Source organism: Numida meleagris, chromosome 5, assembly GCF_002078875.1.
Source record: "Numida meleagris isolate 19003 breed g44 Domestic line chromosome 5, NumMel1.0, whole genome shotgun sequence".
NCBI lineage: Eukaryota > Metazoa > Chordata > Aves > Galliformes > Numididae > Numida > Numida meleagris.
Genome location: NC_034413.1, coordinates 13,196,426 through 13,219,310, shown reverse-complemented (window position 1 = coordinate 13,219,310; position 22,885 = coordinate 13,196,426). Strand labels below are relative to the sequence as shown.

Here is a 22,885-nt window from a genome sequence, read left to right as displayed (position 1 = left end):
GGGGGGGCGCTGTTCTCGGCGTCGCGCCCTGAGGGGGCGTCCCGCCCGCCCCTGCGAGTCCGCGGCCCCTGACGCCGGGCGGCCGCTGCCGTCGCGGGGACGTCCTGACACGGAGGGGTCGCCGCTCCCAGAAGGGGCGTTTCATCCCTGAGGGGTGACTGCCCCCGAGGGGACATCCCGCCCCTGAGGGGACATCTCACCGCCAGGGGCCACACACGTTTCTGTCAAGAACTGAAATCTCCACGCCTGCCTTGAGGGGCGGTTAGAGCAGCCCGGCCTATTGGTGGCCACGACCAAAAGGGGATGTCACCCGGTTGCCACAGCAGAGGCCTCCTGTAGCCGTGGCTCCTCGATCAACCGCCGCTGCTGCTGCCCGGCCTTCTTTCATGTGGGAGGAAACACCTTGCCTTGTGTTACATCAGTAAAGCAGGCAGGAGGGATTTGTAGCCACAGCTTTTCAGCAGACAGGCTTCTTCCTCTGCTGTCAAGTAGAAATACAGTTGGGTAGGCAGCAAGGCCAGAGATGAAACCCAGGAGTCACGACCTCCTTTCCCCCACCCCAGCCACCAGCGTCATTACCCTCCCTCCCGTGACCTTGCCAAGCTGCACCCAATTAGGGAGCTGGGAAGGCAGAGGGGTCAGCGATGGCGGCGTGCAAATGTGGAAGTAGGATGTCCCAGAGGCGATGCGTCCTGTGGAGACAGAGAAGTGCTTGTGCCCCATTCAGGAGCAATCGCATCTGGGATATGCTGTCCATCCTACTTCAGAGCTCTGGGTTCACGGTGCGTGTAGGTAGGAGCCTGCCTTACAAAAGGAGAGCAGGACAGCTCAGCTTGGCTTGTCCAGCAGAGAGAAAGCAAATACAAAATGTGATTGCTCCACCAGCTCCAGTGGGGAAAGGAGATAAATTTCAAGGAAGGGACAGAGCTGTTTGGAGCTAAATGGTAGCAAAAGAACAGATTATTAACTGGCCTTTAATACACAAAGTTAGGGGATGGTTTCTAATTCATTGCAGGAAAAACTTTCAGCTTGTGTCCTTGCAGCTATAGAGCAAGAAGAGTTTGGCCAGGCCTGCTCTGGTGGGGTGCAGGGCCGTTTGGAGCCCCTAATCCTCACAGCATGTTTGGTGCAGTCTGGTCACGGAGGCCTGAGATTCAGTGGCTGTTCATGGTAGTGGCAGCATGGCCGTGGCCACTGAGCTGTCATTATCTCCTTGTTTCTTCCACCCTTAGATCACATCCCTGCTGTGACAGAGATGGTCCAGGTGCGGGCCATATGATGCTGGTCTTAAATTGGTGAATCTCCACGTCAAAACAAATTTGGCATCTTGCTCCTGCCAAGTCCTTTCTGGAGGCTGCCCCATGATTCCCTGTCTCAAGTGGCCACTCACACTCGAGCAATACTGGAGCTGTCTTCTCAGCAGCTTTTCTCCCCTGCTCTACCCCAACACCATTCTGTGCATAGCCTCCACATGCCCTCCTTTTTCTAGGATGGATGAGACAAATTTCCATAGTTCTGTAGTGGCCTGGCTCTTTCCTAGGTGATATTAGAAGTCTGTAAGTGCATCAGTTGTTTTTGAAGATACTTTTCTTGAGCAAGCATGAACAGAATTGCATGTGCTTTTCACAAAGTGTGCCTGCCTTCTGGAGAAAGTACCTTGCCCGAGAGTGCCTGAAAGTCACCTCCTACAACTTTGACTCATGAGCCTTTGACTGTGTTGGTTGTGCCCTGCAGCACTCTGCCCTGCCTGTGGCTGGCAGCGAGCACTCCCACGGCAGAGCTGGCAGGAAGGAAGCACGTGCTGGCTGATCACATCTCACCGTAGTTGCATCATCTGGAATCATGACCCCAGCTTTTATTATTAGAGAGACACCATTTTGGCGTTCTTTTTGTTGTCACTGTTGTTTGAAACCTTCTCTTTCTATATCAGTGTTTAGACAGCAAACTCTTTGAGATAGCCCCATGTTTCTATTCTGCGCTGATGCAGCACCTTGACAAAAAGCTTCTGACCTGCAACTGCAGCATGTTAAGAGTTGTGGTCAAACACTCAGATAGTGACTCAGAGATTTAATTCATTTTCAAACCGCTCCTGTTCCCCACTGCTAATCACAGACTGTTAGTGTGGTAAATACCAACAGCCTGGTTTTCTTATCCACTGCCAAAGCAGAGAGGAAGAAGATGAGGAAGGCATGAACTAGAGAGCTAGAGCAAGGGAATGTCTGGTAACCTAAAAAGGGGCTTAAATCCACAGGCTTCCTGTGGGGAAAGGAAAACAGAGGGTCAAAGTCCACTTTAGAAAAAGGCAGCAGCATTGGAATCACTAGCCAAGACCTCAGAAGGTTAGAGAAAGGCACGAAGCACAGTGGGACTGTGTTCAGGAAAGCCTGCAAGAGTGACGGCAATGTGGTGAAATTGCCTTGAGCACACTGAGGTGACAGCAGATCTGACTTGAGCCTGAAACTAGGCTAGCTAGGGTCTGATACACCAGAGCCTGTATCATGCTGCTCCAAACTGTTCTGAGGAGCTTGGTTCAAACCAAAGTGGATGCACCACATTTGTGGACAATGCTGCCAGCAGCCGCTCCTCTGCTTGCTCCTGCAGACACCTCAGCACAAAGCTGTGGGCTGGGCCAGTGCTCTGGCCTCCTCCTGCTCCCCACCAGCCATGAGGCTCACTGCACTAGGAGCATTGTTTTCCCCCTATTTCACAGTGGCTCCCCTTTGATGTTAATTGTTTGCAGGCAAAGTTTAGCAGAGAGCGTAGCCATTCTCTGGTTCATCTGCTGGTTACTACTGAGCTGCCCAGACCAGTGAAGAAAATGCTTTGATGTTAATGAGCTGCAGACAATTTCACTTAACACCGAGCAGGGCCTGGCATCCCAGAGGTAAGGCTTTTGAGGCAGATGCTACAGCAAGTCTCTCCAACATCCGTTTTGCCATAGGAACAGAAAATACGTGAAAAGGCATTAGAGGAGAAACTTGTCTTCTCACCAAGCTGTGCACCACACCTGGTATCGTTATGTCCCCAGAGGTACCAGAGGACAGGAAGAAGCAGAAATAAAGAATGGCCCCATGAAACTGCATTGTGATTATGGGATTCAGTGGAAATGGGACTTAACCCCCCTATAAACAGCCTGCCTCTCTGTCCTGAGTATGCAGAAATGTGAGAAGGAGATGGACTACAAATTGCTGGTTTGCAAGAGTCTGGCTCCTGTGTGGCTTGCAGCAATCCTGCACTGAGAGCAGCACCTTTTCCATCAGCACATGTCTGAGCAAAACAGGCCAGCTGCAGTGAAGCGGGACTTGTGCAGGCAGTCTTGAACAATCTTCTTACCTTAATGGACATCCCAGTGGGCACCACAGTCTCAGGAGGAATCTCTCAGGAGACAGTGAATCCCAAAGAGGAAAAAAAAGCAAATGAGGGAAAAAAAAAAAAAAAAGACTCAAATTCAAGTTTGTAACCCATTGCAAGCCATCAACAAAGTGTATTTACCACATCAGGCAAACTCTGCTTCTAACCACACACTATGAGGCTTTGGCTGAAAGAGCGAGCATCCTAGTCCTCTGGGGAGCCCCCAGCCAAGCAGAACCAAATGCAGGCTACGCCTTGTCAAGTAGAGCAACAAATGAGACCTCACTGAAGGTTAAGCAGAAACATGCCTTATTCTGAGGAACTTGGCTTAACTCCAATATGTTGCCTTTGTTAAATGATTTATAGGAACGAGAGAGAGATACTGCCTTCTCAGTTTTCTCGCCAGGACAGGATAGTTCCCTGCAGCAAACCTGAGATTACAGAGGTAAAATAATGCAAGCCAGGACTGAATGCTTGTTCCAACACTAATCCAGGGAGGATCTCACGCAAACACGTGTATTCTATCCTACACTAAAATGCAGTGTAACAAGGTGATTTTCTTTTTCTTTCCCCTGGAACAAATAAATAAAGAAATAAAAAGGAAGGTGGAATCATACAGCAGGCTGTGATTAATCATGGGCTGAAGGGAGAACACCGCAGCTTGGAAAGTCTATGGGAAGGAAAACTACCCTTTGACAAGGCATTCAGTGCTTGCTAAATGGCAAAATTCACTCCCAATAGTCATTGCATCCCAGCAAAGTTGTGGGCCGTGCTTTGCACTGTGGATACAACCTAACATCCAGCATGGCAACTGAGAGGAAACTGGCAGATGAGAGGAAAGCACAACGTGACACGTGCTGCAATCCATAGATAGTGAGAAGGGAAGTACTGTGATTTACACTGTTGTGCAGGAGTCTGCGAAGCACCGTGGAGTGCATGCATGCATGGGGTGGATGAAGCGGCAGCCATCCCTGTTTGAGAGTTTTATTGTCCGACATTGTAGCAGCTTCATGGAGAAGGGCAGACTGCTATCTAGAGAGCAAAGGGGATCTGTGTTGAGTTTGGGATGGATTTCAGTGCACAAGACAACGTGCCATCAGTAATTGTAATGTTCATGTAAATAAAAAAGAACAGATTTGGAAGGCGGACAGGGGTTCAAGCAGAGAGTTTATCCCTATTAAAGGAACGAGAAATCTGGAGGGTTGAACAGTCGGACTAGAAAAGGTCACCTTTGTAACAAAAGGAGGGACACATGTAGCAAGGTGCACTTATAACTGTTTCATTCTGAACTTAATAACACCTAGCAAGGTCATCCTTTCGAGGAGGTGCGGAAACATTCACTTGAAACCAGAACAGAGCAGGAGGCGCCCAGCTGCCTGCAGCAAGCACTGCCGGAGAGGGCTCCTTTCTTTGTAGGCAGAGGCTGCCTAATGCAGTACCTCCAAAAGTCTCAGAACGGGTTTAGAAACAAGAAAAAGAAAAAAAAAAAAGAAAAAGGGAGTAGTAGATAACACCCTTAATTTACACACATATGCTCTCAAAATCTGAACATCCAAACATTAAGTATTTTTTTGTGCTGGATGCACCTAATGGATTTTGCAAGTACTGTTAGCAAAGCAAAGCATGGGATCAGAAGGTACCTTCTCCTTTGGCTGTTGCTGGGGCTCTGTCCACTACCCAAGTACTGCAAAGGAATCCAGATATGAAATCGTTTCATTATTTGATGCTGTGTGCAATCTGCTACTTAAGCAGGTCTTGGTCATCGAGAAGTAAAAACCAGCCAATTAAGTGCCAGCTTCTGAATAGAGAAGGAGGAAAATAGGGAATGATTACCATATCCATCAACCTGTCAAGAATTCCAGTGTGTGTATGGCAAGCTGTACATTTCTGTACACGGTATGCTGGTCTTAACCGGTAGTGATCGTAAAATGCTTGTTTCCATCACCAAAGATGAGGGAGGTCTCTCAGCTGGAAGCCTCTTTATTTTGCTTAAACTACCAGAGAACCTCTATGCATAGGAATGCGTCAAATACTGAGCACATGCTACTGACCACCTGATTGGGACAGTGGAATGAAAACCAGTTGGAGGACTTAGAGAGGCTGTCAGCGGAGAAAACACAATCATAGTGGGAGATTTTAATTACCTCCAGATAGATTGGGTGGGTGCCATGTCAAAGAATGATGCAAAGACTGTATTTCTAGCTTTGAATGGTTCTTAGAATGACCTCTCAGAGGAACCAAGTGGAGAACGAACTCTTCAGTTAGTCATGAGTAGTGCATAGGAGGGAGTTAGAAATGTAAGAGCGAACAGTAACTCTGTCATAAGCAAACACAATGTGCTCAAATTCATTACTGCTGAGAGGAGAAAGCGAGAAGAAAAGTACTACGCAGTGCGATGCAGCCGAAAAGGAGGTGGGTACATTCTCCCTCAGAAGGGAGCAAGTATGAAATTCGGGAAATAATTAAAAAGAATTTTAAAGTAGCTGATGAAAGGACAAAATGGTTGCGAGTGACACTGAGACCCTGTGTTTAAAGCTTCAAATATGCCATCAGTCAAAATATGCTAACGAAGAATAATCTCCAAATATGGCACAGTCACACAGCTGAGTGAAGAAGACACTCTGAAGTAAAAAAGACATCCTTCAACAAGAGTAAGCTGTGGCCAAAGATTAAGCAGAGAAAATCCCCAAATTCTGGCAAGTTAAATAAAAAATCCACCACACATTCAGGCCAGCCAAAATCATTTTTGAGTAGCAGCTTGCTAAAAACAAGATTGCTGATAAAAAACATGTTATATGCAGTAGGAAGAAGTCTACAGGGAACAGAGGGCTCAACAGCAAACTTTGTGGGAAGGACAGCCAAGAGAGGCAACTTCACCAGAGCCTACGATTAGGAAATAGCCACTAGCCAAAGCACCACGAGAGAGAACGAGCAAAGATAAAACCAAGCCAGCTGCTTCGGCTACCTTGCTCCTGCATGGAGACGTTTAGAGATGTTGATAGAGATGGGGATTAAGGGAGCAGCTGTCCCTAGCAGCAAGTGACGGTGGCTGCTGTCACCCCTTCCCCCGGTTGCTACTGGCACTCGGGAGATCCTGTCCCGCTCTGACCTATTCCTTTGATCCAGGCCATTAATAGCACTGCCTGCTTTGGAGTCTGACTCCAGCAGCATCCGAAGGACACTGACTTATTCATTGTTCCCTGGTGGCAGCTACAGTTCACAGCCAGACGCATCGTGCAGGCCCCTTTAGTCACATGAGATAGTCAGCAGCACTGTGGTCCTGTCCGCTGGTGAAAATGGACCAAAGGGGTCTGGCTGCCCCATAGCCAGGCTTCAAAGCCTATGGAAGCTCAAGCACAGTCTGAGCTAGCTCCTCGTGAATTTACTGTGCATTTCCCTGGAGGTTATAGTCTTCCATCATACACTCCACGTGTATTTTTAACCAACCGAGTGCTTTGACCCTACACTAAACACAGCCAGAGGTGTTAGAAGCGCCCAGTCCACATCCCAGTGCTGGGCTGCGTCCTGACGTGCCACAGACAGACTTCGTCTGGTCCACACATCTTCAGTGCACAGCACTGTGTGTGTCCTGCGTGCACCTCAGGAGACCTGAGATGGGCTGTAGGCGCCATGCTTGTCAGTGTATCTGACTCACGTTGCCAAGCACACCCTCTTGAGCTGCATGGCCTGAGCTACTAACCTTGCTTTTTTAAGCCTGTGCAACCTTGTTGTAGCAAACAAGTGTCATGTGGGAATCCCTTTGCCCTCAGGTGCTGAGAGGAGATCTCCTTTATTTAGGACAAGTCCCAGCTGTCTCTAGGTAACAGAGCGAGTGCATTTTCTGCTGCTTCTCCACACGCTTCCTGTCTCTAAAAATAAGCTGTTTGAAGATGCAGTTCCCAGCGCTCACCTGGGGATGCAGCCTGTCCACGCTACCGATAAGATCACAATTTCACAACCTTGCAGCTCACCTCCTGAGCGAGCCTTGCAGCCACACTCAGTTCACCCCACGTGGCACTTTCCCATGGGCTCGTGGGTCTCCCCAGAGTTACGCTGGGAGGGGCAAAGCCCATTTGTCCCAGCAGCCTATGGCTCAGTTGTCACCTAAGCAGCATCTTCTCAGGTTAAACCAGAGACACCATGGTACGGTTGTGTCCTGAGAAAGGGCAGCAAAAGGGCCCTGGCTGGCTGTTCTGGGGCCGTCTGCACACCAGGCATGGCCACGAGCATACACTGCGCTGTCTCTAAGGCTACAAGAATACAGAGCAAAAATTGTGCAATTATGGGAGCCTTTAATTTCCCAGTGAACGCCAGGCAATAAACAGCAGCAGAATGGCAGGGCTCAGGTATCCAACAAAAGAGAAAGCAAATTTCCTTATCGATTTATCGTGAAGTGAAACACAACGTTATTTCAGCTGTGGCTTTAGCGAGCGGTGACGTTGCCCTGGGAGCCCTGCAGGGAGGAGCGGGCACCCAGCGCCGCACAGAGAGTGTTGGGGGGGGGGAGACTTGCTCTGGTCAGAGCCCAGCAATGGGTTTTACCATCGCTCAGTGGGGACACAGGGAGCGATGCTCAGCAAAACAGCAAAGAAGAATGATGTTTGCTGGAAACTGAAGAAATGGAAACACTGAAGGAATAAAAAGACCCGGCTGCACTGAAGGATGAATGCAAAACGGCAGCGTGGTTCTTCTGTGAAAAAGGAACGGCATGATGCTCGGATGCATCAGACAAGTTATTTTTAGCAGAGACAGAAACATTATCGCCATTGCGTGAGGCATTGGGAGACTTCTTCCAGAACATCCTTGTAGCTCCACATCCGGGAAGGATGAGCTCCACTGCACAAAAAGACTGTCTGGACACTGAGACAGACCAGCACCAGCTGACGGGCGTGCAGCCTGTGCTGCAGCTCCCAGCCTGCCAGGTGCTCTGAAGGAGGTGCTGCTTCAGCCCCAGGCCTCCAGCTTTCTGCTGGTCAGCTTGAATATAAAGAAATAATAATTTCCCTCTTAACTAGCTTCTAGGAGTGCTGAGGTTTTCCTTCTTCTGAAGCACTAGAGACCACTGCTGGACCTCATGCCCTGGTGCTCCCAGCATTACCCTCTCAGAGGTCTGCTCACATGAGGCTTAGCACTACTGCCAGATTAGGGTCAGGAGGGAATTTTCCCGGACTAATAAAAAAAAAAGCAGTGGTTACATTTTTTGAGAGTTTTCCTTTTTTTTTTTTAACACTTCTCCAACTTCAGGACAATTTGCTACATCCTATGCCATTTTTCTCACAAAGTCCTTGCTGCCACCAGACTGCAGACCTGATGGCCCCTCACTCCTTGCTTCCTGGGACATTATAGCTGCAGATTTTTCTACAGGAGGACTCCGAAAGCACCGGCAATGCCAGATTAGTGGCTGGAGCAGGCATTCAGTTTAGAGGCACCTACAACACATCCATTGCATCCTTACCCATAATTGCTTATGGGATGGCCCTGGAGGACTATCCCAGTGTGAGCTATAGGACATGCGATGTCTGCAAAGCAGCTGTAGGAAGGAGCATGGAAATGAACCTCTCAGATGCACAGATTTAAAGCATACATAACCTCTGGCTGTCCACCAGACCCAGACAGGGATTTGGGGTGAGCGGTGCAGGGGAGCAGAGATGCTGGAGCCTTAGAACAGGATGAGCATCCCTTCCAGTTCTCCAGGGACCTCTGAGCTCTCAGAGGAGCAGGGTCAGCCTGAACCCCAAGGGCTAGGATCCAGAGGAGGGAACCAGTACAGACAATGAGGGGTACTGCACAGCCAGATTGGCATCTGTGTGTTTTCAGGCTGAGCATCGCAAGTCGGGTCCTATCAAGCTTGCCCACCCCATGGTGATGTGGGTGCTTGATCCTGGGCAACACACACTCCTGAGGCCCTAAATAACCTTGTCTGAGGAGCCTTTGCCACCAGCTGGGCGGCAGGAAAGCACCTTTCTGCAGCTCTCACAGCCTCCACAACAGACTTTAAATCAATAACCCCAGAACACAGGGCCGGGTTATTGCAAACGGAAACCATTAAACTGCAACGCAGGGGGATAAAGCCAGCCTCCAGCACTTGAAAGATTTATAGGGCACAACAGCAGGGTGTTAATTCTTTTGGCAACACAAACGCTTTCACACCCACTGCTTTCCCTCAGCCACAGGAGCAGGGAGAAGGGACTACGTGCAGCCCAGGGATGTGCACGTAGGGTGATGCTGTGCTCGTGGAGCTGCCTGAATGCCCAGCCATTTCCCTCCTGGCCCCCCGCACATAAGGCTCTGCTATGTGCATCTGGTTGTGCCCGCAGAGCCCCTCACTCAGCAGGGTGCACAGGCCCAGCCAAGGGCTCTGTAGAGCTGCACTCCCCCTTGACAGTCCCCTGCATGCAGCCACCTCCTCAAATTCTTCCTTGGGCAAAGTCCAGGGCCAGGCAGGGTGGGAGCCCCCCCCAGAGCCTCACCCACATACCTGGGGTACCAGGAGGACCCCACCCAGGGTTGAGCCAGGGCTCACACCACCCAGCATGCAGACAGGAGCAAGGATTTGTCTCTTCAAAATTGCTGCACTTCCCAGAGGCCCATGCACATGGTGGTGGATCTTGGGCTATCACTCCATACCCTGTGGTGTGCAGGTGGCTGCAGCCTCTCTGCAGTCACAGCCTGTACTTCAAGGGACAAGGTGGTGAACCCCTCCCCCAGTGAGCAGGAGCACAACCAAGCAGCAGGCTTGGGGACACATCACTGCCCTTGCACACGTGGTCCCTGGTTGCTGCTGCCACGGTGGAGGGCTGCAGCCCCTATACTCCATTGGAGCAGCTACGGATGGGGATCTTGCACTGCCCCTGCGTGGCCACCACGGGAGGTGCACGTGGCCCCAAAATCCACAGAGAGCCAGAGACCCCAGAGACAGAACCTGCTCACCCCATTAGGCCATTTGGGAGCTAACACAGGCACTTGAGCGACTCGGCAACTCCCATCCTGTCCCACTTCCCAGACATCCCAAACCCAAGGAGTACACTGTTTCAAAACGTTACAAGGTTTCCTACACCATTCCCTGCCCCAGGGCTAGACCCAAGGAGCCCTCTGCCTCCCCTGAGCACACACCGGGCCATGCCAAGGAGGAGACACAGCAGAGCTGGGTTTGGGCATCCACATTTATTACACGGCTGGGGCAAGCCCGAGGCTGCCACTCACCTGGGCCCTTCCAATTGATGGGAAACTGCCCGTCCTCCTTAAATATTGGTTATAAAACAAATTTTTTTCCTTTTTCTTTTTCTTAAAAACCTCATCTTTCTCTCCATACTTTTTTTGTCTTTTGTATTTGAGTATAAAAGCGGGGGCGGGCGCTCCGCCGTGCCTGCTGCTACCTCCGCAGGCTGCGCTGTGCCTGCCGCAGCAGCGTGTCGAAGTCCAGCGAGTCAAACTTGCTCTTCACAGGAGTTGGGTCGAAATCCTCCCGGTTGGAGTCTGGAAGACATGGGGAGAGCCTGCCCTGAGCAACGGGGATGCCAACACAGGTCTAAACATTCAAAACCTGTGTTGGGCAGGGAGGGGATGCAGGGAGGGATGGGGCTGGGGGGATCCAACCACCCGCCCAATGCACATGGGAAGGAAGGGATCCAGGGTGCAACTCACCCAGGTCGGCATAGTTCCTCCTGCAGAACTGCCGGCGGCCGCCGAAGCACAGATCAAAGGGCTGCTCATCCGGACGCCGCAGCTTGTGCCCACTCTCAATGGCAGCAAAGGCCTCCTCGGCATAGCGATAGGTGACAAAGCCATAGTTGTCCCTGAAAGCAAGAACGAAACGAGCATGGGCACGGTTGCACCATCCTCTTGAGGGGCTGGGAAAGACCAAGGAGAGCTCTTACCCCTCGGAGCGGAAGTGCAGGGTGCACTCCTCGATGTCCCCAAACACCGAGAAGCGGTGCCGCAGCTCTGACCGTGTCATCCTGCTGGGGATCTTGCCAATGAACACAACTCGCCGCTCCTCCTGTGGGCAGGGGCACCATCCCATGTGAGCTCATGATCTGGGGAGCCCCAAATCCCCATCTCCAGCTACCCAGCCCCACAATGCATCCAGCATTCAGAGTCATTAATGCTGGAAAAGACCTCTGAAACCACCTAGTACAATCGTTGACCCACCACCACCATACCCACTAAACCACATCCCTAAGTCCACTCACTATTGCACGTTCCTTCTGGAGGATCCTCTGCCTTTGGTAGTGGTCCTGCGCATCGTAACTGTACCTGCAGAGCAGAAAGCAGACTCGTGAGCTATAGGGTCAGGGAAAGTGCTGGAAGAGAGTGATGCCAGCAGCAGGACATGAGGGAGATGCCTAAGGAGTAGGACTGCTTCTGGAGCGGGGGGGGGAGGGGGGGGGCGGGGGTCACACTCACCTTCTCCGTCTGTTACTCCTCCTGCAGGGAGAGGGCGAACGGGAGCGGGACTGCCTGCGGGACGGGGACCGGGAGGAGTAAGAGGATGAGGAGGAGGAAGAGGAGGACCTGTCCCGGGACCTGCCACATGACCCACAGCTGGAGTGGGAAGATGAGCTGTGGGAACATCTCGAGCGGTACCTGGAGGGAAGGAGGGAGAAAGCTCAGCACCTGTGTCCAGCACCACGAGGCTCTGGGGAAGGAAAAGAGCTCCACTCTGTCAAAGCACCCAGCATGTCACATAGACAGGACCCATCAGCATCCCCAAGGTGAGCCTCGCTATGGAAATGTCTACCCATGTTTGCCACGGGGTACAAAGGCACCACAGAGGTGCCGCTCCAAACCCCACAGCCTAAATGGAGTAGGCTCTCATCACACACAGCCTCTGGAGAGTAAGATATGGGCATGTGGGAACCGTGCAGCATGGCTGCAGCCAGGCAAGGACCCAGAGAACGTGGGGCTGCTGCACCGAACTCCACATGGCACACAATGCTAATAGAGCCACTGCATCTGCGAGGCACCCAGCAGCCACCCTACTGGAGAGCTTGAGTGCCTCCAACCATGCACGCGCCATGGGCCGTGGTATTCACCCACTGTGGACTTAGTGCCCACAGCCCCTGGCCCCCACGCGAAGAAGTAGCAACCCAAACCCTCCAGGACCAAGCTGTGCAGCCTCCAGCCAGCAGCTTGGTCTGTCTGCACACGCTGCCCCCAGCCGGCCCCTGCCATTGACAAACCCAAGCCCCAAGCCCAGGGACTGCCACAATAGCTCTTGGGGGACAACAGGTCAGGCTGGCATCATCCATGCGGACATAGCCCAGTACAATGCCCAGGAAAAGGGGACAGAGGGAGACCCAGCCCAGCTGGGTTAAGCTGCAGGGATACATCCTCGCAGCACCCAGATGCACAAAGGCTCCAAAGAAAGCCATCCCACAGTCACCTCAATAAGGAGTGTGGGGAAGCTGCAGAACCACCAAGCCAGACGGGTTGCTCCCCTGCTTGCCCCCAGCAGCTCCCTGCTGTGACTGCAGCTTATCTCATTCCTACATTTAGGGCTGTGCCAGTACAAACACCTGCAATTAAACCCAGAGAAATCACCCAAAAGCCAAGGCACAGCCAAGGGCTCGCCTGTGTGCTAGCATATGGTGGGGCTCCAGGAACAGCAAGGAGGCCTTGCCCAGAGGAGGGACTTAGTCAGACCCCTAACTGTTCAGCTGCTCACCCTTTCAGGAGGGCCACAAGGAAACACCTTTGCAAAAGATCGGCCATCAGGCAACACGCAAAGAGCAAGCCAACACCACTCTGCCACTTACCCTCGCCACCGCTTGGGCGGTGGGGAAAGCGACCGTGACCGGGATCGAGAGGATGAGGATGATGACGAAGACTCGCTAGCTCCATCCGAGCTGGAGCTGAAGGAGCGGCTGGCCCGGCTGCGGCCGGCCCTCCAGCTGCCTGCAGAGGGGCTGGGCGAGTCCTGGGGTCTCCGGTAGCAGTGCAGGGACTTCTTGGCAGCGACACGGCCAGGCTGGGTGCTAGGGGTCCACATCTCCTGGTCCCGGCAGGGGGATGCAGCCGGGGACAGGAGCACTGAGGTGGTGGGGCTGCCACCCCCGGTGATGGCCTTGCTGGGGACGCTAGTCCGATAATCCAGGGGGGTTGGGCAGGCAGCCCCTGGGGACTCCTGGCTGGGCCCCACTGCAGTGGCGGGGAGTGGCTTGGGCTGGTCCAGCGTCCGTTTGGTTAAGGAGGAGATGGGCTTGATGGTGATGTCCCGGTGGTGTTTGACGTTCCAGCGGGAGCCGCTCTCAGTGGCGGGGGGCTGCATGCCAGTGATGCTGCTGTTCTCCAGGCGCGTCGTGCGTGGGATGCAGTAGTCATGGTCCCCAGAGCACACGTGGCTGGGGGCCACGCTGCCAGGTGCTGGGCTCCTCCCCAGGACTTTGCTCTGGGGCAGGGGTTTAGCTTTCATGAGCTTTGCGGTCCTCTGACTCCCTTCTTGAGGTGCTGAGACAGGTGACTTGGTCTTGGTCAGCAGCGAGACAGTGGGCAGCGGCTTCCAGAGCTGGTGGGGAGGGGTTGCCGGGGGGGTGAGCCCTGTGAGAGCAGCACAGAGCTGTTAGGAGGGGGGTCCTGATGAAGAAAAGAGGGCAGCACCCTTCACTGCAGTCCACCTGGCTGGAGACCTCACCCAAGCTCCCAGCTCCCCTCAAGCCCTGGGGTCCCCTCCAGGCAGCTCCCAGCCCCATAAAGCCCTTGCCAGGGCTCCAGGGGCTCCCCTCCTTGCTCCCGGGCATCACCTGCCACGTTGGCCAGTTCCAAGGCCTGCAAGCTGTCTGGGGGCTTCCTCTCTGGCTGGGGCTCCGACCTGAGAAGGGGAAAAGAGTTCAGTCAGAAGCAGTCGCCTCCAGATTCTGCACTCAGGGACACTCGTACCCACCCAAGCTGCCTGAACAGGGATCATGTGGTATCTGAGAGCTGCACGGATGGACCTTGCACATCCCAGTCCTTCACCCCCCTGCCAGGACCGAGCAGCCCATGGCTGCCCCAGTGCTCTGTGCTGGGGCACACGGAGATTCCAGTACTCACCCAGCACTCCTCGCTGGCTGGCTGTCCTCAGGGGGCTGCACAGGAGCCTCCTCCTTCTTGGCTGAAAAGAGAGCAGGTGGGTGAGAGCAGAGCTGGAGGGCAGCAGACAGGCTGTGTGCATAGGGGCACAGTGGGGAGAGGTTTCAGGGCATCTCAGCTCTCTGCAGAGCTTTTTGCCTTTTCTTCCTCCATTTTTCTTCCCATCACCATCCTCAGCTGTCCCAGAGACCTCTGGTCAGCTGTCTCAGGACAGAAAGGAAACAAAGGCAGAGAAGCCCCTGGACAAGGCACCCACACAAGGTATTACCACTCTAGGAATGCATGCAGCCCGGGGACACAGAAGAGACCCTACAGAGGACAACGTGCTGCATCCTCACCTTCAGACTTCTCAAACTGCTCCAGCAGGCTGGACAAGTCAGCAGCTTCGATCCCTGGGCCAGGGGAGAGCACAGGTCAGTTCTGCCTCCACCCTCTTCCCCTGGGCACACTTCAAGAAACAGCAGCTCCAGAGCCTCCCACAGCAGGGGCAGGAGCACCCAGCTCCACAGCCCCAAAAGGATCAGTTTAGGCACAGTAAGCCCAGGCTGTAGGCAACGAGGACTTAAAAGACTGCCAAACACACCAGGCAAACCCACAGACACAGCTTTGCCACCCTTACCCATCACACAGCTCGGGAGCAGCCCCAGCAGCCCCACGCCCCACTCACCAATCTCGCTGATGAAGGCCTGCACAATGTCCTGGCTGCTGTCGCTGGGCTGAGTGGGGCTGATGAGTGGTTGGTGCCTCCAGGGCCGCGCAGTGGGCGGCTTGCTGCTCTCCCGGCATGGTTTCCGTGATGGTGCTAGAGCCTGGGTGATGGGCTTGTGGCTGGGTGGCTCCGGCAGGGTCTTGTCCACCGGGGTCTTGGCTGGCCCCGCAGACTCCTTTGTGGGGTAGGTGCCAGGGGACCCCCCAGCAGGGACATCAGCAGCTGACACCTCTGCAGGAATGACAGCCGGGGGGGCCTTTGAGAGTTGGACGGGGGCTGCAGGTGGCGGCCTCTCCAAGGGCGGGGTGGGAGCAGCCACCTTTGGTGCCGGTGCTGCAGGAGGGACCCTGCTGGGCTGGGCAGCAGCACCTGATGGAGCTCCTGGTGGCTGGGCAGGGGCCGGAGCCAAGGGTCCCTTGGGGAGGGAGCTCTCCCCCACCAAATGTGCCTGCTTCCTAGGATTTGACACCCTGCTGACCCCTGGTCTGGCCTGGCTGCCCGCAGCCGCCATCTCGCTGCCTGGGGATGGCTGCACAGGGACAGCTGGCAGCTCTGGGGCCAGGGGAGCCTGCCCATGCAGGAGGGCTGTGCTGGGGCAGCCACCAGCCGGGACGGAAGAGGCCGCTGCACCCTGCAGGGCAGGATCACCGTATGCCACAGGAGGCACTGGAGGTGGTGGAATGGGGATGCCTGGCCAGTAGGATGGAGGGGCCCAGCCCACGGGGCCATAGGGGCCGCCAGGGATGAAAGGTGGCGGAGGTGGCAGGGCCGGTGGGGGCCAGGCCATGGGTGGGGGTGGAAGGCCGGGCACCATGTGGAAAGTGCCAGGGGGCCCAGCGCCAGGCGGTGGGGGCAGAGCATGGCAGCCCAGGGGCTGCGGACCAAAACAGGGCCAAGAAGGCACAGATGGATACACAGCATAAGCACCGGTAGTGGCCGGTGGTGGCATCCCAGCGGGAGTTGCCCCAGCAGCTGGGGGCACGGTAGGTGCAACAAAAGGTATCGGTGTCACCGGAGGTGGTGGGGCTGAGGCGGGTGCCGGAGCTGGCGCTGGAGCCGGAGCCGGAGCTGCAGGCGCTTTGCTGGCAGGAGAAGGCCCAGCAGGGTAACCGGCAGATTTCTCCAGGCTCTTCTGAGTGCTGGGTGTCTCGGTGGGTGGGCGTGCAGGTGCCACAAGGCAGGGGATGTCTGCCAGCTCGGTGGGAGGCTCAGGGACACTGGGCCACTTGCTGGATGCTTCCTTCTTGCCCTCTTTCCTGCTGCCCACACTGGGCTGGCGGTGCTGCATGCGCATGCGATACTCCCGCAGGCTCAGGGCCTTGGGCTTTGCCTCCTTGGGCAGGGTCTCGCTTGGCTCTGCTGTAGGCACGCTCTGGGGGGGCTCTGTGCCCACATCCTGCTTTGGCATCCCAACATCTGGCTGTGCAGCCCCTTTGCCCTCCTGCTCCACCAGGCTGGGTTGCACCTCTGCTAGTGGCTCCTCTGTGGTCTTCTCCACAGGCACTGCAGTCTCACCCTTCTCCAGGATTGTGTCTGCCATTTCTGGTTCCGACTCTTTTGGCAGCTCTGGGGACTCCTTCGAGGGCAGGGGAGCCCCTGTTGTGCCCCGGGGGCGGCCACGTGGCCGTGGCGCCTGCTCAGCATGCAGCTCCATCTGCCCCTCCTTCCGCGCTTGCTCCAGCTGCCGTGCCAGGAAGTCAGAGACTTGCAGCGAGGGCCGTGCTGCCCGCCGTGACCTGCCTGAGCGCAGCCGGTGTGCCATGCAGTCCTTGCCTGGCCGGCCCTCCTCACTCAGGCCTTCCTCCGCTTTCTTTTTCCGACTCTTCCTTGCTCTCTCACGGCCACGTCCCTTCTCATCAATCTCACGCTTGCTGCTCACTGCAGTCTCCATAGGGGTCTTGCTCTCCGGGGCCACACATGAGGGCTCCTGCCCAGGTGGTTTCTCCTCCTCCTCCATCCCAGCTTCAGGTTCTGGATCTCCTGGCAGCTCCTCTTTGTGCACTGGGATTGACTCTGCGTTGTCTTCTGTGCCCAGCAGCTGGGGCTCCAGGCAGGGGAAGCTGGGGGCCAGGGGCTGCAGCACCACAGGGATCTCCATGTTCTCGCCCTCCCTGGGCACGATCTCCAGCACAACAGGACCGCTCAGCAGCTCCTTGGCCACAGGCTCGCTCTCGGGGTCCAGGCACACAGTGAAGGTGGGCAGGCAGTAGGGGTGCATGGACTTCACCAGCTCGCTCAGAGACACATCACCTGTGTTGATGACACAGGGGTCCTCGTGCTCCTCCGCCACCACCTCGGGCGCGTTCATGCAGAACTCTGCAGCCTCCATGCTGCTGTCCAGTTCCGGGCTGGAGGCAGCCTCCTCCTCCTCCTCCTCCCCGTCACTACGCTGTAGTGGGGGCTGCTCATGTGCACGGGGCCGCCCCTGCTTCCTCTCCACCCGCGGGGTGCTGCAGGTTTGCTTCTTCAGTGGTGAAGGGTCCTCCAGGCTGTGAGCAATGCAGTCCCAAGCCAGGTCTACATCGGTCTGGGAAGGGGAAAACAGAGCTCACGTCAGCTTCCACCACTTAGCAATGCTCTCTCCCAGCTGCACTGTGGGCATCACCACCCCAGCACTGCTCCTCCAGCTCTCCCTGCTCACCTTCCCAGCTTCAGCCATGCTGCCACCGCTGCTGAGGGACCACAGACCCTTGGGCTGCTCCAAGGCAGGGCTCTTGCACTCGAGAACTGGCCGAGATAGGCTGAGAAACTTCTGGAACTGGTGGAGATGGATGGAGGATGAAGCACGGAAGGTACAGAGCTCCCAGCAATGTTGTCACCTCACCCCAGGTTGGCCATGCAAATGGGCATGGAGATCCTGAGCCTCCTGTGAATCCCCCACCCTGCCAAAAGCCCCACCTAAAGGGCTCAGCCCTTCTGTCACCCTGCAGCTAAGGAACTGGGAAACAGCAGCCCACTATCCCCCTATGCCTCGTGCCATGCCGGCACCTGGCAGAGACCCTTTGGGCATTTTGGGTTCAAGGAGAGGCCCCACCACTCACCGAGGGGTTCTCCCGCTCCCGCAGCGAGGTCAGCAGCTCTGCGTCCATGATGGTGTCAAAGGGGGACAGGGTCTCATCATCCGTGCTGTCCAGGATCTCCGTGATGGCAGTGAGCAGAGACAGCTCATTTTGTGCATCCAGGCAGGCCTTGCCCTGCAGGAAGAGCAGGCGCTGGCTCAGAGGGCACCAGGGCACAGCTGCGGGGCAGCATGGCCATAAGGTGGCCCAAGCCACCACCCACCAAGCACAGGGACCCACCTCACTTAGGGAGAGGTCCTCGATGATGGAGATGACAGAGGAGTCAAGGTAGTTCTGCATCGTCCCCAGGATCTCCTCAGCCTCCGGGATGGTTTCTGCATCCAGCGACAAGTTCAGGTCGTCCTCCTCAAAAGAGAAACACTATGGAAAGCGGAGGGAAAATGGGTCAGCATTCAGCAAACCATCACCACACATCTCTGAATGAGCAAGGTCAGACGGCACACAGGGACCTTTATCCCTCACTTTTTGGGGAGGTTCACACCAGCCCACCCCACCACACAAAGCCCCACCATGTGCTGTGCCACCAATCCTGGGCCCCCTTCCACCACAAGCAGCACCGCACTGAAAGCTCTCACCCAGCAGTTTTGGGGCTGGTGAAGAGGAATGAATGAAGCTCAGTGCTTCCCATAATGTATCTGATAGCACATTGCTTGTGCTCGGGCTCGTGCTGGGGAGATGCACGCTTCCCTCCTGCACCCACAGACCATCACATGCTCCTTTGGCTTTAGCTGTCGGCGCTTCAGATAAGCCCAAAACATTATGAAATGTGCAGGGCTCAGCAACAGGGATGCATCCGGCTGCCACTGCCAGGGCTGGAACCATCACTGCTCTGAGCAGACAGCCTGTGCTCACGACCCAGCACCAAAAGTGCTCCTCGCTGCTCATCCCCAGCACCCTGGGTCCTCCCAGACCCCTGGCACATCAGGGTAAGACTGCATCACAGCCCCTGCCAGCAGCAGAGGCACAGCGCGGGCGTGTTGCCGGCACGAGACAGTGTTTAGGTTCCTGCTTGCAGATGGGCTTTGGCAGAGATAACGCAGCCGGGGACAATAAGTGCCCCAAGGACGGAGCCCTGTGAGAGCTGGCAGGGAGCTGCCAGGCAGCCTTCCTCCCAAAAAACACAGCCAAACCCCAGGTGGGGGAAGCCCAGCCCCGTGCCCAGGGGTTAGCCCAATGCAGCCCACTGGTAACACCCCCCGCGTCACTTGAAGCGTGTGGAGGGAAATCAAATCCTCCCACTCCCAGGACCCTTTCCAGCCAGCAGGAAGGCCATCTCCCAGAGCTCCCTGGCTCCTTTGACTCAGCGCCTCGCCGGGAGTCCCACAGCCCTGAGTCACTCGCGTTCCCCGGGGACTCCCTTTGATCCACCTGGGGCCGGGCACCTCCTCCTGTCCTCGCGTCGGGGCGGGGGCACAAACCCGCCCGGCCTGCTCCCTGCAGAGCCCCTGCTGTGTCCCATGGTTGGCTTTAAGATCACGGGGATGCTGAAGGAGGGGTACGGGCTCTGAGCACGCCGCGCCCAGGGTGCTCATTGGGCATCGTCAGTGGGGAAAGCAGAGGATGCCCGCAGCCCCAAAGCGAGGGCCAGGTGCACTGCGGGGCTCATCCAGGTGCCAAAATCACAGGCTCCACGGGCACGTGCCCACGAGCCGCTCGCCCCGCAGAGCTGTGCGGGGACACGCGTGTCCCGGCTGCGCCCCGGGCAGGGCGGGGAGCTCCGGCTGAGGGCATGGCCCCTTCCAGCGGCTGTCGGGGAGCGTCGCGCACGGAGGCAGCGCTGTCCCCAGTGGGTGTTGCACTACGGAGGGCGGGGGTCTCCCTATGGCCGTACCTAAGCAGTGGGGGGAGGAGGGGGACGACGAGGGTTCTCGGCGGGGGGTCTGAGGACCGCATCGCAGACACAGCCGAGGGACACGAGGCGGTGACGCGAGGGGCGGTCTGTGGCACTGCGCCGAGCTGGAAAGGGCAGGGACACGCAGCCCCCAGTGCCTGACCCAGCGGGTGATCCCCACGCACCCGCCGGCCCCGTCCTCCCGTCCCCCCGGTGCCGTTGACACCGCGCAGAGCCCGCGCCGACGGCAACACCCGCCCGCTGCCCGCACGCCGCCCCGCCACGGCGGCACCGGGAGCCGCGGGAACCCTCCGGAGAGCCCTCCCTCCAGCCCCCGCCCCGGGGCAGCCCCCGCGGGACGGCCGCAGCCCCGCGCCGCAGGCCCGCGACCGGCACACGTGGTGCTGCAGCCGCGGGAGCCGCCCCGGCCTCCACGTGTCACGGCGCGGCCGCCGCCGCCGCCCGCCGCCCGCCGCCTACCTGCAGGGGGCTGCCGGCGCGCAGGGGCGGCTGGCGAGAGGCGCCGCCGCTCGCCGATCCCCGCGAGGCGGCTCCGGTCGAGGTGCCGCAGACCCCGGCCCCGGCCGCGGGGAGCACCGCTCCGCCCCGCAGCGCCGCCATCTTGGCGCCTCCGCTCCCAACGCGGCCACTGCCGGGCGCGACACGTGACCGCCGGCCGCCCCGCACTACAGCTCCCGGCAGCCACCGCGCCGAGCGGCGCCGAGCCGCCCCGCCCCGCGCGAGGCACGCCGGGAGCGCACCCCTTCGCCGCCGGTACTGCGCCGCGCCGAGGTGAGTGCCTAGAGAGTGGGGGTGGCGCCGAAGCGAGGCGGCCATCTTGAGTACTGGAGAGCTCCGTGACTTCGCCGCCATCTTTGTAGAGGGCGAGGGCTGAGGGAGCGGCCCCACCCCGCGGCGCGCGGGGGGCGGGGAGGCACGCGCGTCATTGGCGGGAAGCGCCCAATAGGGGCGGGGCGGGCGCGCGTTTTCCCGCGGTGCCGGCTCTGCTGCCCACGTGGGCGCGGGGAGCCGGGCCGGGGCTGGGCGGAGGGCGTTCCTTCCTGGAATGGGACCCGGCCTAGCCGTGTCCGGTTGTTCCCTATTGTGCCCTCGCCGTCACCCTGCTCAGCACCGGGTTGTGCTGGGCCCTGCTGCGGAAGGTGCCTCCCGTGGCCCCTCGCTGCCCAGCGGTGCAAAGATGCGCACCGGAGAGTGCAGTGCCCTGCTGAGAGCGGGTTCCTTGGGCGCCTCCAGTATCCTCGAGGGTTTGCACAGTGCCTTGTTCATCCCCTGACCCCTCAGCCCTAGCGGTGTTGGACCAGGCACATCTACCCCAAAGACTCACGGGAGCTCTACCCCGTTCCTTGTCCCCTGGCTGTAAGCCTGCACGGAGCAGAGGAGGTGGCTGCGGCACAAGTGTTATCTGGCTCAGGCTGGTGTGCAGCTGGCATAGGGAATGCATACACGTGTCAGACTGGGGTGCTTGGCTCTGTCTTGGTACTCCAAGTCAAATAAGGCCAAAGTCCCTTTGGATGCTGCCACCTCCTGAGGCTTTCCTTCAGCTCCCACGGGTGTAGTGATGGGCTCCATAATGGGAGCAAACACGCAGCATGGATGTGCTCGGAGAAGCTGTGCTGCATGATCCCCAGTGGCTATCATGGAGGGTAATGTCCTGGACTCTCCATCTGCCCCTGGGGGGCAGACCCGGCTGCATTTCCTTGTGGGATCACAGGACAGAGCTGCTTTATTCAGCCCCACGTGCCTGGTCTTTCAGCAGGGCCGGGTCTGACACAGAGCCTCCTTCCTTCGCCCCTGCCACAGGGGCTTTCATCTGCAGCCACTCTCCCTGCGTCACCCCTGCCTGGTGCTGGCTGCTCCCCCAGTAACAAGCAGGCTGGTGGCAAGGGAGATGCTCCCCTCCTCCGCCTCTTCCTCCTCCTCCTGCAGGCCTGCTGCACCTCCCAAGCCTCTCACTGCCACCCATGTCCTGCAAAAATGCAGGCATAACCAGTCAGGTTGCTCAGCTCTGCTCGGGGGCCGTGGCCCTGCGTGGGAGCCCTCCTCTCCCACAGTGACCTCAGCATCCCATCCCTGCACATGTCAGGGGCCCCGCGGGGCCGATCCCCCACACCACACATGCGGGACCATAACTCTGCACATGCAGTCCCCCCGCACAGGGGCCTCCCTCCTCCAGTACGGCCCAATGCGTGGGTGCTTTCCTGGCACTGGGGCAGCGATGGGCACTGCAGCCATTTGCCTTGCTCACGCAAGGGAAAACAAACAAGAAGCAGAAAGGAAAATGGATCTGCATCTTCCCAGCTCCACGCCGCCACGCTGCCTGTGTCCCCGCCGGAGGCAGCCCACAATACCCCATCCTGGCACTGCTGGGGCTGCATTTCAGCACTGCAGAGCAGAGAGCTCAGGTCCGAGCAGGGGAACGATGCCAACCCAGAGCTTGCTGGGGGTTAACGGGAGCAGCCTGCCAAGGAGAGCTCGGAGCCATGTGACGCTGAAACTCAGCGAAGAGGAACGCGAATCCCACCCGGACGGCGCAGATGGGCCGGCACCGGCTCCTCCAGCAGGGACAGGGGCTCAGATCCCGCGGGCAGCGTGCTGCGCTGCGCTGCGTTGTGCTGGGCGGCTGCTGCAACGGCACGCTGCGCGGCACCAGGAGCGCTGGCGGGGCGGGGAGGGGCCTGCCCCCTGCGCCGTGCCCTCGCGCGGCCCGCTCCGGATGGTGCGGCACGAGGCAGGGCGCAGCGCCACGGGCGGGAGGAGCCTCTGCGGTTGCACACACCGCCGGCCCGGGGCTGCCCGGCCGCGCGCCGAGGCCCTGACATGGCG

At 57.4% G+C, this 22,885-nt stretch overlaps 1 protein-coding gene across 1 annotated transcript; it reads right to left on the bottom strand.

Moving 5' to 3' along the window:
* On the bottom strand, window positions 10,497-20,929 carry PPRC1 (peroxisome proliferator-activated receptor gamma, coactivator-related 1). The gene is given in 16 exon segments (XM_021399842.1): window positions 10,497-10,827; window positions 10,996-11,147; window positions 11,229-11,350; window positions 11,544-11,607; window positions 11,758-11,937; window positions 13,110-13,890; window positions 14,094-14,161; window positions 14,383-14,443; window positions 14,760-14,813; window positions 15,089-17,657; window positions 17,772-17,888; window positions 18,172-18,324; window positions 18,430-18,570; window positions 20,522-20,764; window positions 20,766-20,831; window positions 20,834-20,929. Coding segments are annotated over 16 exon segments (4,956 nt in total). The 5' UTR covers window positions 20,915-20,929; the 3' UTR covers window positions 10,497-10,723.